Genomic DNA, 16,114 nt, shown 5'->3' on the forward strand with positions numbered 1-16,114 from the left:
TTCGAGACATACTTATTCCCGCGTGATTTATCAACGCACCCGACCCGCGACTAAGGGAGCTGGCTATTAGCGCTATTTGCTTATTCTATCCTTGTGTTATTCCTGATGAGCGATAAAGACAAAATGATTCAATAGCGCTAATAGCGCGCTCCCCGAACGCCGCCTAACTTTACGACGACCCGAGGAGGGGGGGAGGGGGGCGAAATCGAGGGCTTGGCAAACGCACTTTGTATTACAGTAAACTTTTATTGAGTCTGAATAGCGTTGGTGTTTATAGTCAGCGTCGCGTCGCCGTATCCTCCCTATATCCTCCAGTTTTTATCCGCACAGAAATGTCTCGACGATAATATACACTTCGATTGCGACTGTAATTCCTCCCTTCCCGTCGCGCGGCACGCCGCCGCGCCGCGCCGTTTCTGAGTCGACCTCCGGTGCTAACATCTATTGCGGTTTTATTTTAGTAAAATAAAATGTACACTGAGATAGAGAGACGCTGGAAGGACATCAAGGTTTCTTCCCGGGGGTGCTCGAGGCGCATTCGTCAAATAAGTTACGCTCCGGGGGCGTCACTTTACTTGCCAACTTTACGCTGTACATCGTCGAATATGGATCGATAACGCTCGGACTTCAAACGCTCCGCGACGGAGTTTTTTTTTTTACGATTCCCGCGATCTACTCGCAGGTGACATAATCGCCGGCAAGCGCACGCTTATAATTTATAATATCTGTATACGTTGCGTTAAATGTTAAATGATTAAACGATCGCAAGCATGTATATCCTCTTTGTCGCGGCCAGTCGCCGCTTTAGCCCTCGTGTCGTAGTCGTAAATAACGGAAAGTGCGTAATCCGGAGTAATATTACGTTAACAAGTTTTATTTTTATACAATTAGCTATCTATATACAGTATGTCAATATGAATGTCGCATTTGTTTAATTAACGTAATATTAAAAGGAGAGACCTCGTCTAATTCGGCCTGCTGCGCTAAGATCTGGAATATCCTGTGATTTCTCTTTTCTCTCTATATATATACCTATATATATAATCCTCTCTTATATAATACTCTTAAAAATCTCATAATGTAATTTCGGAATCTCGCAACGATCGCGCGATATTCCTCGTTAAACCGGTATTCGTCCGATAATCAAAGTTCCGAACTTCTCAATATCGCAGGGATAACTTCGGCGAGTAATATCTGCCTAACGAACTTTCAGATAAAATTTAAATATAATAAGAGATTCGCGCGATTAAATTTCGTGACGATATAAATAATTGTAATTCACTGGGAATTATCTCGATTACACGTACATACTTATACAGTAATTGAATCCGTAAATGCGCTTTCCTCCCTATCCTCGAACTCTTTGAATTTACACTTTTGATCGGGATCGTAAATTCGTCGGCAAACGGCTTAATCTGTATACTGATTGATCTCCGCGATTACTTCTAGCTGAGAGCGAATAATGCGAATATTTAATATTGCATCGCGTAATCTTGGATGGCAAAGGCTGTTCTCTAAGATCGGGTTCGCTAAAGTTGCGGAGCTCTTCATTTTTTTGTCTGTCTCATTTTCATTACCTTTTCTTTTTTAACGTCATCTATAAAACGCGAAGACGAGATAACCGTTTTTATTCGGCGCGTGTAACGGCGGTCTTAATTTAGACGGTTGTTCCGTACGTGCTGAACATCACTCTGGTGGTATCTGTGTCGAGGGTGACGTCCTCCGGTGACGCTAGGTCGACCTTTATGGATCCGGAATTGTTCCGCCTTCGCGTCATGCCACCGCCCCAATTCGACAGCGTCCAGTGGTAGGTCTCGCCGTCTTTCTCGGCGTTCGCCGCGGCGGTCTCCTGCGTCGTCTCGTTCTCCTTGTCCAGGCCGGTGTCGATCGAGACCGACGATTGCGACGCGACGGAGTCGAAGCTGGAGTCGCCGCCGCAGCCGCCGCCTCTGTACCGGCTCACGTATTCCGTCGCCATCTCGCCGGGCGATTCCTCGATGGCTCGCAGGATATTCTGACACAGTTCCGAGTCGAGCGGTATCGGGTCCTCCGAGTCGCGATTGTGTATCGTCACCGCTATGTGAGCAGGATGCGGAATCGGCAGAGGGATCACCAGTTTCTCCGCGCTGTACGGATGAATCTGGCGTTTCCACGGCTGCCACCGTCCCTCCGAGTTGTTCTCGCTCGTCATCGTGCGCCTCCGGATTTTCGTCGACGTCAACAGGCCGCTGGTGTCGCTGCGGAGAATCACGTTTTACATATTTTATTTTTCTTTCAAAAAATTGTAACAGGATTAGGAGATAATTACCATCGCTTGTCGGACTTTCTGCTGTTGCTGGCTTGCTTGGCTCTCGGATTAAAGGCGGACACCTCGAGATACGGGCTATGCACTTGAATATTCCCGCGTGGCGCGTAAACGGCACCGAGTAAATCGGGCCCGTTAATGCCACCGAGCTCGGTGCTGTGCACCATATCCGTATACCGTGATAGATCAACTCCTGGATGTGGCTCCAATCTAAATTTCGTGTCGGAATCGTCGAGCGGCTGTAGGAAATCCAGACTGAAGATATCGGCATACATAAGCCCTGCCAGTCCCGCCCAGTCGCATACCCCTAAACCTTTGTTCTCCCAGAAATCCTCCTCATTCCCAGGCAATCTCGCGAAAACATGAGTGGGATAGAGACGTTCCAGCATTAGTGCGCCTTGCTGTATGACTACCTGCAATGTTATTTTAACTCTATTGTAACCCGATTACTGGATTAAACGCGCATACAAATTCGTAGAGTATTAATAGAACGCGGAGTCACATGGAATATTACGGAGAATAATTACCTTTAAGTCGAAAGTTGTTAATTTTATCTTACTCCTCACCGCGACGCCGAGACCCGTCTGCAAATTCTTTCTTCGTCGGTCCAGCTTCTCGTGCAGCACGGCGATTAGATCTTTGGCTTCTTTCTCGAGCGATTTGTACGGATCCTTTGTCTTGGCGAGACTAGCGGCGAACGGGCCGAAACAGGCCTCGACAAACTGAGTAAAATCTCTCTGCGGTTGAGTGATTAGTCTCTCGGTCTCTTGCTGGAAAGCCAGTAATTCGTCCAGCTCTAATTTCGCTTCAAACGCAGCCAATGCTTGTTCCGCTCTTATCTGACAAAGATAATTTGAGTTTCTTAAATTTTATTCTTCAGGCATTACAGATATCCATGGGTAAAAATATAATACTCACTTGATAATAGTAATCCGAAGCTAGTCCTGGTCCAGCTATTCTCTTTACGACGAAACTGTCACTTGCTGGTATTCGACCTCTATTTTTGATCACTAGATGGAACATAACCGTATCCCAGAACACCCTGACCCAGTAACGTATCACAGCAACTGAAAAATAAAATTATTTTGCATATACTTTTTCGTAAGTGCCATTTTCCTCGCGAAACTCATTTTATTTACTTGTAAGTATCACGAATGAGATGACCGGGCACAGGACAAAGGCTACGAATAACGCTGCTATCGGTTGCAGACAGCCCTGAACACCGATGTTCCAGGCCAACGCTTCCATCACCACGAAGTATCGATTGCGGCTCGGCTCAGGACTATCCAGATCCATTATGAGCGCCATGAACGCATGTAGCGTCAACGTGACCAGAGGCATCCTGAAACAGCCAATGAGTTAAATTCAATTACGTTCTACTTTAAAAAAGAAAAAAAAAGGAGATCCATCGCACGAGAAACTAACCATAAGACCGCAGTGAGAGCGACAATCAGCGAACTGACGCTCGCCAGGACGCACACTACGGGAAATATGAACAGGATGATGAGTGTGCCTAATAGGCCCTTGGCACCGTAGTTCCATAGCCTATTTAAATGTCTGGTCATGCCTTTGCCGATGAATCCTAAAAAGATATCGTTAACGTATTTATATTGCATTACTAATATTCAGAGTCTGATACTCTAATTATATTTCTGTTAAAATATAAACGTGATAAAAAGAGATCTTATACCTGTGTCTGGTTCAGTTTCAAAGTGCGTCCGACTTTTACTGATATGCCTCCAGAGTGCTATTAGTCGGGAACAGAGAGTAGGCATTTGCGAAGACTTTCTCGGGAACAATGTCCCATTTAGTTGACTCAATTCCAAGTCGGGGGTAAACGGTTGCACGAGCAGTAGAGCGCGGAAAGACACTGGACTACACCACGGGACGGCTACACCCAACAGGAACATCGCATTCCAAGTCCAACACCACGTCCTGGCGATGTAATTTATCCAGCGCCACATCGGCCACCTTTATCACAAAATCATTAAAAGTACCGAACATGAGAATGCATAATAATAGTTTGATCGATTGAGGTACCTTGTCGTAGTTGTGTGTACAATCTCTCTTTCAACCAAAAAGACAGGCTGGCTAGGATCAGCGCGAGGCGTCGTGATAGAAGTCGGAGTATTGCTCAGTACGGTTGGAATGATTTCGGATTGGCCTTGGAAATTACGTCTTATTATCCAGTTCTTCGGTAACCAAATTTGCGTCGGCCATTGGTAAGTCCTCGTCGGGGTTTTCACCTTCCGCAGTTCTTTCAGGAGAACAGGCTCTCTCTGAAACAGACAAATCCAGGTTTCTAACAAGTTCCAAGATGATAGAATAGAATTCAAAGATCGGGCGGTAGATACCTCTTTCATGAAAGTTAAATCACGATTGAGGAAGTACACAGTCTGGGTGAGATTCTGATGGCTGCAAAGCGCGAGAGCTTCTTCATGCGCGCTCCATTCGCACTCCTCGATGAAATTCTCCTCGGCCTCGCGCATGCGATCGCGCATCCACGGCTGTATCCGCGACAGGATCGGGTGCTCGCTCTCGATACGATGTCGCAGAGATTCTTTGGTTTGCGATAGCTTCCGTTGCATGTTCTCCACCGCTCGGTGCATCAACACGACCGACTGCGCCTGTTGAACCAGCAGCTGAGCGATACCTTCGCCTAGCGCAAGTATGTCGGAATGCGACAGGATATTCGAGTATACTCTTTGTAAATATTCACGCATCACCGCTTCATTGACTTCCTAAAAATTTCGGTAAATACATTTTAATTTATTTTGCATATATTAATTAAATAAATGTATATCTCTTTTATGAATGTATATTAAACATATTTATTTAAAATGTAATTGTAAATTTCTTAATTAAAAGTATTCCTCACTCGTTCTATTTCCTCGTCCGGTTTCTTTTGTGCTCTCAATTCAGATATCAGTCTTTCTCTAAAGTGAAGAAACCAGCCTCTTGTCTCTCTCTCCAGAATCGCAACGAGCGTCGGCAGAGCTTTCCTGATTATGTCCCTGCTGAACAGTCTGAGATCAACCGCAGCCCCACCAGGTGTTCCAAATACGAAAGGAACTGAAACGGGCAACAGCTGGGACGATTCTCTTTCGACCTCGAATTTCTCCGTGGTCGCCCGACGAAGCTGCTTCCGTATAAATCCACAGAGTAGCTCCAGAGAATCCTCATATTCCGACTATGGCGACGTATGGAGCAAAAACGACGACTTAGGTTTACGCAATGGAGATTGTATCTCGCGCCGGGAAATAATAAAAACAATGTCTTACCCTACAGACCAATTCCGCCACCAGGTACCGGCAGCGCTCCTCCCTAATTTTAGCATCTAGATTGTGTGCCTGGAGCGACGGCACGCCGATTATAATGTCTGCAAGATGCATATAAATGTAACATGCAACGTATATGTATGTACAGCATATATAGATATAATGCGGTGTCGGTAATGCGGATGTGCGGCTTAGACGTCACATACAAGCGCGCGGAGGACGCAAACTGCTCACCGAGAAGTCGCAACAGCCCCGTTAACAATGCTTTAAGGGATTGCGAGACACTGAAGCAATGGGAAACTAATCTAGCCTTTGCCGTTACAACGAGAAACCTAGTCGCCAGGGCGAGATCTGTGAGCAACGCGTCCCGCCGTCTATCTCGGCCGCGCTGCAGGAGACCGCTCAATCGCCATCGGTGAGTCTGCCCGGCAAAGTTGATCGAGTCCACTTCGAACTCCCTGCAAGAAGAATCGTCGGTCAACCGCGCGATAAAAATCTCCCGATTTTGCGACGGCCAAAATCATACAAAGCGCCATGTCCTATAGAGAAACAATTTGGGATAGTAGGAATGTAACAAATAAAGATGAAAAATAGTGTCTCCCCTTCCGTTATGAAACAATTTACACAGCGACGTGTAGTGTCTACTCGTATTCTAATTTCACCAGGGATACTTGTTTCGATAGCGTTGATAATATAATCCGTGCTGAATTAATCGACTAGTCCTATAGTGACTCGCTAAAGCCCGTGAATTTTTTCTTTAATAGCGATTATGTACAAGCCAAACTTAAAAACTAATAACAAACAACAGCTGGGGATATATGGTTTATACAAATCGAGTGCCATGCGATAATGAATACACACGTTACAAAAGATGTTACACCAATTTCCAATTCCAGTGGCGCAAAAGAGTTATACGGTAATATGCGTTTATCTCATCAACGCTCCGCATATGATTCATCGGGCGTTTAAAGTAAGTTAATGGCGGTGCGGAATGAAAGATCATGCTGTGAACGCGACACCGTTCTCGCGCGAGGGAAGCTAGCCGGGTTAGTCAATCCCGAGGTCGCTGTACAAGTTTACCTATCGACCTATTTGCACAAACGTTTAACACATTGTCTTTTACTGTTTTAAGCACTGTCGCTTAGGTGTGTCACACGTACCCGCATCTTCGAATGCTCTCCAACTGAGTGGCATTCAGCTTCTTCGGCTTTCCATATTTATCCTTGTGTAAGCTTTACAGAAATCGTTAGAGCATATCAGACACACACGCACTTGAAGCAAGAAATCGCTTTATTTACTCCGCGTAGAGAGACTCCGCGCGTCTAATGCATCAAAAATGCAAGCTAGGTATCGATTCAACACTCGCGCCCGATCGCGATATCATCGCTTTTCGCTTATATATTTCGACAGATTCGATGGGTGACCCGACGTGGATATATGGCATATTCATCCATTACAGCTACGTTACATTGCTCTCTTCTTTTCTATTATTTTTCTTTCTCTCTAATGACTAACTACTACCGCTACGTATAATTACACAAAATGACTAGCTATCACGATCGTCAAACGAGTAGAGAGGAAATCATTGAGACATCCGCTACGCTCCATGTAGAGAACACCTACCCCCGCTCCCTGATACTCTCCAGTTGCTTGTTGGTCAGTCTCCTGGGCTCGCCCTTGCTATCCACGGCGACAGCGTCCAGTTCATCGAAGCTAGGCGCCACGAAGAGATCCCTCAGGTGGTATTTCTTTCGCGCCAACGTATCCTCGCCCTCCGTACACGAGGACAACGGTGGAGGCAGAACGATGGGGAACGTTCGCCAGTGATAGAGGAATTGCTGGGCAACCTCCTTGATGTTGTGCACCAACGCCTCGACCTCCGCTGGAGCACCTCGCAAATGCGACGTGTCGAATTCCACCGGTTCTTTCTGAAGCACGGTGCCATTATTTTAGAGTTTACTTTGTATTTTATATTCTTTGAATATTTTATTCGTATTTCAATTTTTTTACAACGAGATAAGGTTGATTAAGAATATTATTTGTTGGTCTGGGACGACGAGTTGTCGTTTAAAGCAGTCAACATATAAAATATTTCTCCAAAATGAACGATAAAAGAGCTGCAGTTCAATAAGGCTGACTCATAAAACGCATCGGAAGTTCCGTTATGAGACTCCGTTCGCTACATACAAAATGTTCGACGTAGGCCAGACCTATCAGTACGAGGTACGATCGATCGATTTCACGTTACCTCGGGCTGAAGTCCATCTGCATTCTCCCGGTGGTACGGCTGCTGGGGATGAGCTTGATGATTCGGTCCCGTGTTGGCGGAGTTGGTGGAAGCTGAGTTTAGATTGTGGGGCATCTCGCGCGTGAAAAGCGTGCGCGGTGGCTGGGGTCAGCTGCCCCGTATACCGACTATCTCCTCATATACCATGCTGCTGGTGGCCACCATTTATCATTCCAGGCTGCAAATCAAAGACGAGAGATCGATCGTATATAGAGCTTTCCTCTTAAGGAACATACGCGGAATGATTACACGCTGATATTACAACTAAAGCTAGAGTTAAACGAGAGCTAGAGTGAACGAGAGAGATAGGCCGACAAATGTAGTTTTCTTCGAGAAAATTAGGGAAAATTAGGAATGAAAATTATGGAAAATTAGGAAATGTATAAACATATTCACGCAAACGCAAGTGTACAAAATGAGGAGATTCTATCGATGCAGCGATCAAAAGAGAAAAGGAGAGAAGGTTCGAAAGAAAATAGAATTTTATAGGAACGATAAAAATATCCGGAGTGCGAGGGCAACGACGCGCGTTGCCATTCGTTGCGTGAGGTGATGCTGACCGGCTTTGGCTGAATGCGCGAGACCTATTAACCGATTATGTCCCATTAAACGTTTAAGATTCTGAACATTCCACTCTTCTTGCCGTCGCACCAACGCATATGCTTCGAATTTACGTCCGCTCTCTCCCTCACGCCAGTTTACGTCGCCGCGTCGTGTTTTTCTCCTACTTATGGACGACGATACACCGCGACTCCAGCATGAATCGCTCGCGAGACGCGACAAATTTCTTTCGGAAAATATTTCCCAAGGCGCGACAGATCCTGCAAAAATATAAATAAGCGAATGAAAAAGTTCACGTCCCACTGACGAAGGGCAACCCGCCGAAATGTCACGAGCGCAATTTATTTTCGCGCGATACACTTACGAGCACTTCGATCGAAATTATTTCCACCAGCGTTTGGCCCGACACATTTTCAGCGGCCGCGTGGATCACGGTGGACGTTTTCGAAGAGTGGAGTAAAACCGGCCGCCAAACTAGTTTCGCCGCCGCGGTTTGCGTGACAAAAGTGAAAACTCGTGATAGACGCGTAGCATAGTTATCGGTTCGCGTCGTTCCGGTTCGGAGGAAATTACGTCGCGATGGGTATACAACCGGGACTTCGCAGAGAATAATAACGCACTTTCGTTTCGCGATCGTTCTCTTTTCGCCTCGACAACGGAGCGAATCCGATTTTGTTTGTCTTCGACAATAATCTCCGTTCTATTCTGCTCATCCGGAAGTGTTACTTTTCTCGGAATAGATTTGAGAATATCGCGATGGGGCAAACGTTGACAAGAATCAATAAATGGAACATCGATTAGCTTTGCTATCTAACAATTATTGGTTGCAACTATAAATCTAAATGTTTTCATTATGCATAAGTACATTTAAAAAATTCTTTTTTACGTACTTGTATATAATAATGTATATATATAATAATGAAAACATGTATATATATAATAATGAATATATAATAACGTATATATAATAATGAAAACATTTAGATTTATGGTTCAGCAATTTTGTTGGAAAATTACGTTCTGATTATAAATGTGCAGTATCGGAGCGCATGCAAGAATAAAATAATGTTTCACGCGAGAAAAAAACCGGCCCTCGAATAGATCGATGTTCTCCATGCTGGTCCCGGAACGCGAGGAGCGCGACGCGCAAAAGAATATTCGCGATTCCGTTCGGATGTGTTCCAAGTAGGTTGGCGGGCAGTCGCGGACGGTCGCAAGCTCTCTGCCTTTTGACCCAGTTCGAGGCTCTCTCGGCAACTTTAAAACGAGAACTGCCGGGCTATCGCAGTCGATCCGATCGCTCCGATGCAGCGTCGCAGCGTCACGCGTGATCGCGTGCGATTTCGGAGCCGCACGCACAATTTCCGGTCCCATTCGCGACCTTTTCACGCTGAAAGCGGCCGACCGTACTGCGTAGTAACGATGCTCGCCGACGCTGTTGTGGCAAAACAATTACTCCGATCCTACTCCTATCCAAACGCATCAGTCCGAGTGGTATACCGTTCGAGAGGAACATGTAAAAGGATGCGTTCCTGAAAAAGAGACAAGAGAAAATAAAATTTTCGGAAGGCGCGCGGTAGCAGCGAGCCAGGAAACGAGCCTGTCGTTGCTGCACCGGCTTTTATCGAATGATAAGAACATAAATAGGGATGAATGGGATCCATTCATAGATCAGAGACGAATAGCGCGTGGATGTCTCTCAGAGGAATGTCGCACATGATTGCCGCGATGACGATTCCGCTTACACAAAACTGGCATTTATTCGCCCCCCCCCCCGGGACAATTATCGTTTTAAAACGTTATAACAAATAAGCTATCCCACACGCTATTCGCCTACGTCATCGTAGTCTATTTGATTAGCCGTTTTTCTTTCTTTTCACGAGAAGTACGGCGCTCTCATCTCCCTCCTTCTCTCTCGAGTAGAGGAACGTGTTCGAGCGTGGGTGTCTAACATGAAGTATCATTGAAACGGAGCTTATACAGTTGTTGGTTTGCAACGCGATGATATCGTACCACCGGGGATTCTCAGCTCGTGACAATCCCCATTCAGCTTGTCTGTAACTCACGTATCAAAGCTTGTACGGTAAATTGCAAAAAGAGAGATGGTCTCGCGCGGAGAAGAAGTGCAGTGTTTCTATGCGCTTCGGAGCGAATCGTCGGCCGGAATAATCAGGTTCTCGCGAGGCAGGATACGCGAGGAACAAAGACGATCCGAGAATCTTGTCCGTATACTTAACGTTGAAATCCAAAGCTCGTGTCTCGCCAGAGGCGCCGACGCGCGAAAGATTTCGCAGGGGTAAAATATGCATGTAAAATATATATATTGCCTCGCGCGAACGACGAGGAATAGCGTGAGATAAATGCGATACACAATATGATTCATCCCGCACGGCTGATTGGGGTGATTCACGAAGCTTGATCCCCCTTAGGTCAGGTTGCGAATAAATAAGTTCGCGAGTGAGATTGCGTCCGGCTACGAGCGAAGAGGTTGCATAATGCACATTTCTCAGAAACGTAGAGTTGCGAATCGATATACTATCACCCGGTTTACTATCTGATTATCGTCACGATTGCGCGTTACAAAGTACAACACACGTACAATACGCATTACGATGATTATAATTATTATACACGTGCTCTTAAAAAATAAACAAATAAATATAGTCAAATAATGACATAAGAGTGAATCGCGATCAATAATGCGGGATTTAAAGAACAACAGAAATAAACGCGTTTATCGAGGGAAGAATTAGAACTCCCCATATCGACCTATATGTATTTTTTTTCTCCCCAGAAGAATGTCCGGGAGTTATTCTCGTTACGAGTCGGCGCTTATGCTCGCCCATGGTCTAACGAACGAGATCCGGCAACACAGAGACAGCGATACTCGAATCCAGCCAGCCAGTCAGCCTGCCCTTTCAATGTGCACGACACTCAGCGGCATCATCCTCCCCACCGCTTTCGCGTTCGCGCCCTTCGCAACACGATATACATATGTACACCTGCAACACCCTATCTCCCTCTCCATCTTCCAGTGTGTATAATTTTCAGAACGTAATTTCGCCGCGTGAAGTAACAATGGGGCAATCGGAGATCGTCAATTAACCGCGGTTATGCCGCTACATCAGTCGCAACTTTGTTCTAAACGTTTTATAATAGATGGCTCATTGTCAGTTAACACTTTCGTATATCTTTAAAAACTGCAGCTTTACCGATATTTCAGACTTTTAATCCTAATAATTAATACTGTGATATTTCAATTTAATCTTTTAATCATCTTATTATTATAGCGAAATTACGTAGGAGAGAGGGAGAGAGGAGATAAGCTCAACGGCGGCTCTCAACGCTCGAAATAATCCGTTCTTAAAGCCGTTCCTCGCAGCCTGCATTCGTATTTCCGTTCAAAGTGCCCGATAACATCGTTCGCCAATGAAACAGTTTCAAGTATACCCAGGCAAATGATCCTCTCGCTCGTCAAGCATAAGTCCGTACAACGATCCCCGGGGAACGCCGATCTCTTCTTTTAATCGTCGAAAGCCGGGTGGCGAGCGATCGGGTCCGGTGAGCTCGATTATCGCACGTCGTAAGAAAGCGTTTCGTGCCACGAGGCCGCGAAGCGACTCGAAGAAGCCGTCTCAATCCGAAAACTTACAAGCGCCCGTCTTCCCGCTGCTAGAATAGCAGTAATAGTAATTGCAGTAATTGTACAAGAGGTCGTTAATCCGCGCGAGTTTGATCTCGATTACCGTCGCTCACGAAAAGTCGCAGCACGCACGTCGGATCTTTCTCTCCGGGAGAGACGACAACGGTACACGTGTCGTGTGCCTGTCGGCGCACACGTGGCGTGCATCAACTCGTCACCGAGAACGAGAGGCAGAACAAAAAAGAATAGAATGGCAGAAAAGTGCAACAACGCGGGAGAAGGATGCGAAAGAAATGAGATACTTGGTCGTGCCAGACGTTTGCCTTCCTCCTTGGCGCCTAGCCGAAGAGTTTTGTTTCCAAACTAAACACCCTCTTGAATTTATATTTCTTTCTTTATAAATGGAAATTATCGTACGCAACCACGAAAAGTTTTCTCACGCTGACGACTTTGTGACGCGTAAAGCACACGATGTTATCGAGCACTTTGAACAGAAATACGAATGCAAGCTGCGAGGAACGGCTTTAAGAACGGACTGTTTCGAGCGTTGAGAGCCGCCGTTGAGCTTATCTCCTCTCTCCCTCTCTCCTATGTAATTTCGCTAAAAGATTAAATTGAAATACCACAGTACTCTCTAATTATTAGGATTAAAAGTCTGAAATATCGGTAAAGCTGCAGTTTTTAAAGATACGAAAGTGTTAAAACTGACAATGAGCCATCTATTATAAAACGTTTAGAACAAAGTTGCGACTGATGTAGCGGCATAACCGCGGTTAATTGACGATCTCCGATTGCCCTATTGTTACTTCACGCGGCGAAATTGCGTTCTGAAAATTATACACGCTGGAAGATGGAAAGGGAAATAGGGTGTTGTAGCGCGACTTGAAAGACCTATATAAATTGCATCTCTTATACAAGCGCGAGTTCTCCAGACGGTTTGGAAATAAGCTTTTCGATTTGAGGTCGACCCAATCGGGCATCGCGTGACCACTTGCCAAACATTCCACGAGTATATACACATATATTGTTACATACATATCGGCAAATTCCGTCGCGTCATAGCTGGGGAACAAGTCGGGCGGAGTGAAGCGGCTTTTCCTGCTTGTCGCTGGAACGGCGAGACGAGCGATAATGAGAAAAGGATATATTCGGGTACTCTCTCACGTGTGCGGCCGCGAACTCAGGCTTCTGCCTGCAGCGACAGATTCCCATCGGTTTCTCCTCGCGCGTTCGTTACCGCGCGGCGTGCATAGATACACATCGTGTGACGCTCCGATTCCCGTGACGGGCAGACCGATATCACGTATGCGTGACGGCGATAATCATCTGAAATTAATTTTTCGGTACACAGTTAGAAACGGAGCGCTGCCCGTGCTAACAGCAAAACGTGAATGTGCGTTATTACTCGTTTGTTTGTTCGCTCGGAACGGAGCTCAAGACGAATCCGTCTACGATTTTAAAACGTTAGACGCGGCGTATCCTCCCACAACTGCACCGCTATGATGAACTACTTCTGGCGGACGGTTCCCGCAAACGGGGGTACTCAAAACTCCAGATCCGCGCGCGGATTTATCCGTTTTTCTCGCAGGCAAAGGCAAAGGAGGAATCCTACGTCGTGTGTACACGCATCGCCGTTGTTTTCATGCGTGGACAAGAAAGAGAAAGAGACAGAGAGAAGAAGAGATCGATCAGCCGGGCCGCCGATGACCGCAACGCACGCGTTCACATCCCCGACTCCCCGAGTCGGATTTAGTTTCTCCTCTTCCTTTTCCGTTTCGTATCTCTCTCCCTTTCGAGGACGGGCGAAGTGAAGGACGTGCAACCGGGATATGACGGGAGAGGACAACGCCCCTACGACTGGATTCTCTCTATCGACGATCGACGGGGAGGCTGATATTCGCTCGTCTCGTCGTCGGGGTTCGCGCTGTAACGAGGTAATCGAGAATAAGTTCTGCGATCCGTTCTGCCAGGCGGAAATCAATCCCGGAGCACCCTCCGGACGGGGAGGAAGGGCGCCCGGGGACCCTAGGCGAGTACGCACGCACATATGCGCGTTTAAATAAATTACATTCACATGCATGTTTCACGAGTGGAATATAGGTTCTCCGAACATCGCTGGACGATGGCAGAAACCTCCCGTTTGCTTCTCCAGCCGCGAGAGAGAGAATGGAAGACGTAATTTAGCGGCGAGCCAAATTCAACGATCGTGAAGCCCGCGGGGGGTTCCGCTCGGCCCTCGAAGGGGCGCCTTGCGACGCCGCCAGAAATTCCCGGAGCGGCGCGAATTCGTGTCAATTAAGGCCGCGCTTCCGCACCCCCGGGGGAGAGCGCGGAAAGCGCGCATTACGCGTGTCCTGGAACCTTTGCCTTGGCGCCTCCGTGTCGCGCGCAAATCGCTCGCTCGAGGCCCTTTATCGCGCGGTTAAAGGGACGGTCTTCACGGCCATGCGCTTCTTTTTCTCCTCGTTTTATCGTTCGTCCTTAAAAAAGACAATTTATATAATACGCTTGACTAATTTTTTTTTAACATGAAACAATTATTGTTTTCCTGTAATACACCCGTCATCTTTGCAAAGAAATATTAAAGGAAATAAGAATAAGGAAATAAGAGAGAAATAATGCAAAAAGAAAAAAAAAACGACTCGACCAACTCGAAGCACCGGGCGGAAGAGCCTGGTTACCGATAACGTCACGGCGCGTTAAAATCCAGGACCCTTCGGTGTCCGCGCGAGAAAGGGCGAAACATGCGAATGAATCCTGTGCTCCAGGTGATTTCGACGAACACAGTCTTGTTTTCCGAAGACGAAACAGCGAGTTTCGTTGCAGTCGGCGCGCCGCCCCGGATCGAGGGGCAGGGAAGGGGGCGAGACGCGACGCGAACAAGCGTCATCCGCGGCCTAACCTTGGCTCGACCGGTCGGCTGGCTCTTCCGGATTCCGCGGCAGGTGGGACCGCCGCGCGAGGACGCTATACTCCACGGCGACGGGACCAGCTGATCCCGCGCGTGTCTCTCCCGCGGGAGGGAAACTTCGACTTCCGAGGGAAGCCGCCCGCGCGCGAGGAAACCGCCGTTTACCCGCGGGACTCCACTTTGCCCCCCTTTTAGACTCGGTTCGGTTTTTACTCCGTTTACTCACCGTCTCGCTCCGGACTCCGGGGACCCGGCGGTGACGCGCCGGGATCGTGAAGATCGCGACGCAGGGGAAACCGCGCTGTCCGCGAATACGCCGCGATACGTCGTCGAGGTGGGGAAAAGAGGAAAACGCACGGAACCGCGGAACGGCTCCAGATCGTACGAAGCCAGCCACCGAGCGACGACTGATTTTTATCGAACCGTCCGCGGCGAAATGCGGCTCGCGCCGCGCCCGACCCGCCATCTCGGTGCGCGCTGGCGCGCGCGCGGCGCACGCGACGCGGCCACGGTGTAATGATAATGAAGGAAGACGAGCGAGTTGGAATTTTCGCCCTAAAAATCTCTATCGGTCTCTGTATACTTGCTCTAATTTCTAATGGAAGTCTCCACATCTTCGACCGCGAAAAATTAAAATCGAATCAACTCAAAACAGAATGCTGGATAATTAGAACAGACGCCTAAAAAGACTAAAATTCAATTTCTAATCCTGCAACCCCACAAATTTAAGCAAAACAATATTATTTCACTATTATTGCCCCAATAAGGAAAGTTCGGAAATTATAAATTTTATAAACACATAGATAAATTCAGATTTTATAATTATAATAATTATGATATTGCGTGAAAGACAAGACTTGTTATTCTTGACGTGAAAGCTGACTGGATTAATAAGTTCTCCTTATAAAGGAAATTACAGAATCATTGACGTTTGTTAAAAAGAAACCTATAGAGAGAGGTGTCTTAAAATTATCCTTCTTCCACTTGTCACTCTAATTCCTTTATTATTTTAATATAAATAGATACCAAAATCGCTCAAGTTTCTGTAACGTATAAATAAGCGTATTATACAAATTGTGAATCATACCTGTTTCATTTTTCTAAAAATCGCCGTAACGACACATTAATT

General features: G+C 46.6%; 1 protein-coding gene across 6 annotated transcripts; it reads right to left on the reverse strand.

Annotated features, from left to right (window-relative positions):
• Nucleotides 1-226: 226 nt before the first annotated feature.
• Nucleotides 227-15,398, reverse strand: LOC139815197 (uncharacterized). Of its 6 annotated transcripts, none has more exons than XM_071781923.1 (17): nucleotides 15,212-15,398; nucleotides 9,813-9,963; nucleotides 7,832-8,048; nucleotides 7,207-7,511; nucleotides 6,744-6,815; nucleotides 5,818-6,041; nucleotides 5,587-5,684; nucleotides 5,184-5,495; nucleotides 4,660-5,046; nucleotides 4,346-4,584; nucleotides 3,996-4,276; nucleotides 3,731-3,887; nucleotides 3,445-3,647; nucleotides 3,224-3,372; nucleotides 2,833-3,144; nucleotides 2,309-2,718; nucleotides 227-2,237 (listed from the first exon to the last, which is right to left on the reverse strand). In XM_071781923.1, exons 3-17 carry the CDS (start codon nucleotides 7,943-7,945, stop codon nucleotides 1,658-1,660), a joined length of 3,843 nt encoding a protein of 1,280 aa, XP_071638024.1. In that variant the 5' UTR covers nucleotides 7,946-8,048; nucleotides 9,813-9,963; nucleotides 15,212-15,398; the 3' UTR covers nucleotides 227-1,657. The 6 variants fall into 6 exon arrangements, with proteins under 6 accessions (XP_071638024.1, XP_071638022.1, XP_071638021.1 ...); XM_071781921.1 differs by having other exon boundaries at nucleotides 9,449-9,963; XM_071781920.1 differs by having other exon boundaries at nucleotides 8,796-9,963.
• Nucleotides 15,399-16,114: the final 716 nt, after the last annotated feature.

This window comes from Temnothorax longispinosus, chromosome 6 (genome assembly GCF_030848805.1).
Source record: "Temnothorax longispinosus isolate EJ_2023e chromosome 6, Tlon_JGU_v1, whole genome shotgun sequence".
Taxonomy (NCBI): Eukaryota; Metazoa; Arthropoda; class Insecta; order Hymenoptera; family Formicidae; genus Temnothorax; species Temnothorax longispinosus.

Bases quoted from the DNA above. Each gene is read 5' to 3' on its own strand.
- LOC139815197 (XM_071781919.1), bottom strand. From the start codon at position 7,945: ATGCCCCACAATCTAAACTCAGCTTCCACCAACTCCGCCAACACGGGA. The intron at 3,888-3,995 runs GTATAAGATCTC...ATATCTTTTTAG, and splicing joins TGAAACTGAACCAGACACAG to GATTCATCGGCAAAGGCATG. The intron at 3,373-3,444 runs GTAAATAAAATG...TTTATTTTTCAG, and splicing joins CTCATTCGTGATACTTACAA to TTGCTGTGATACGTTACTGG.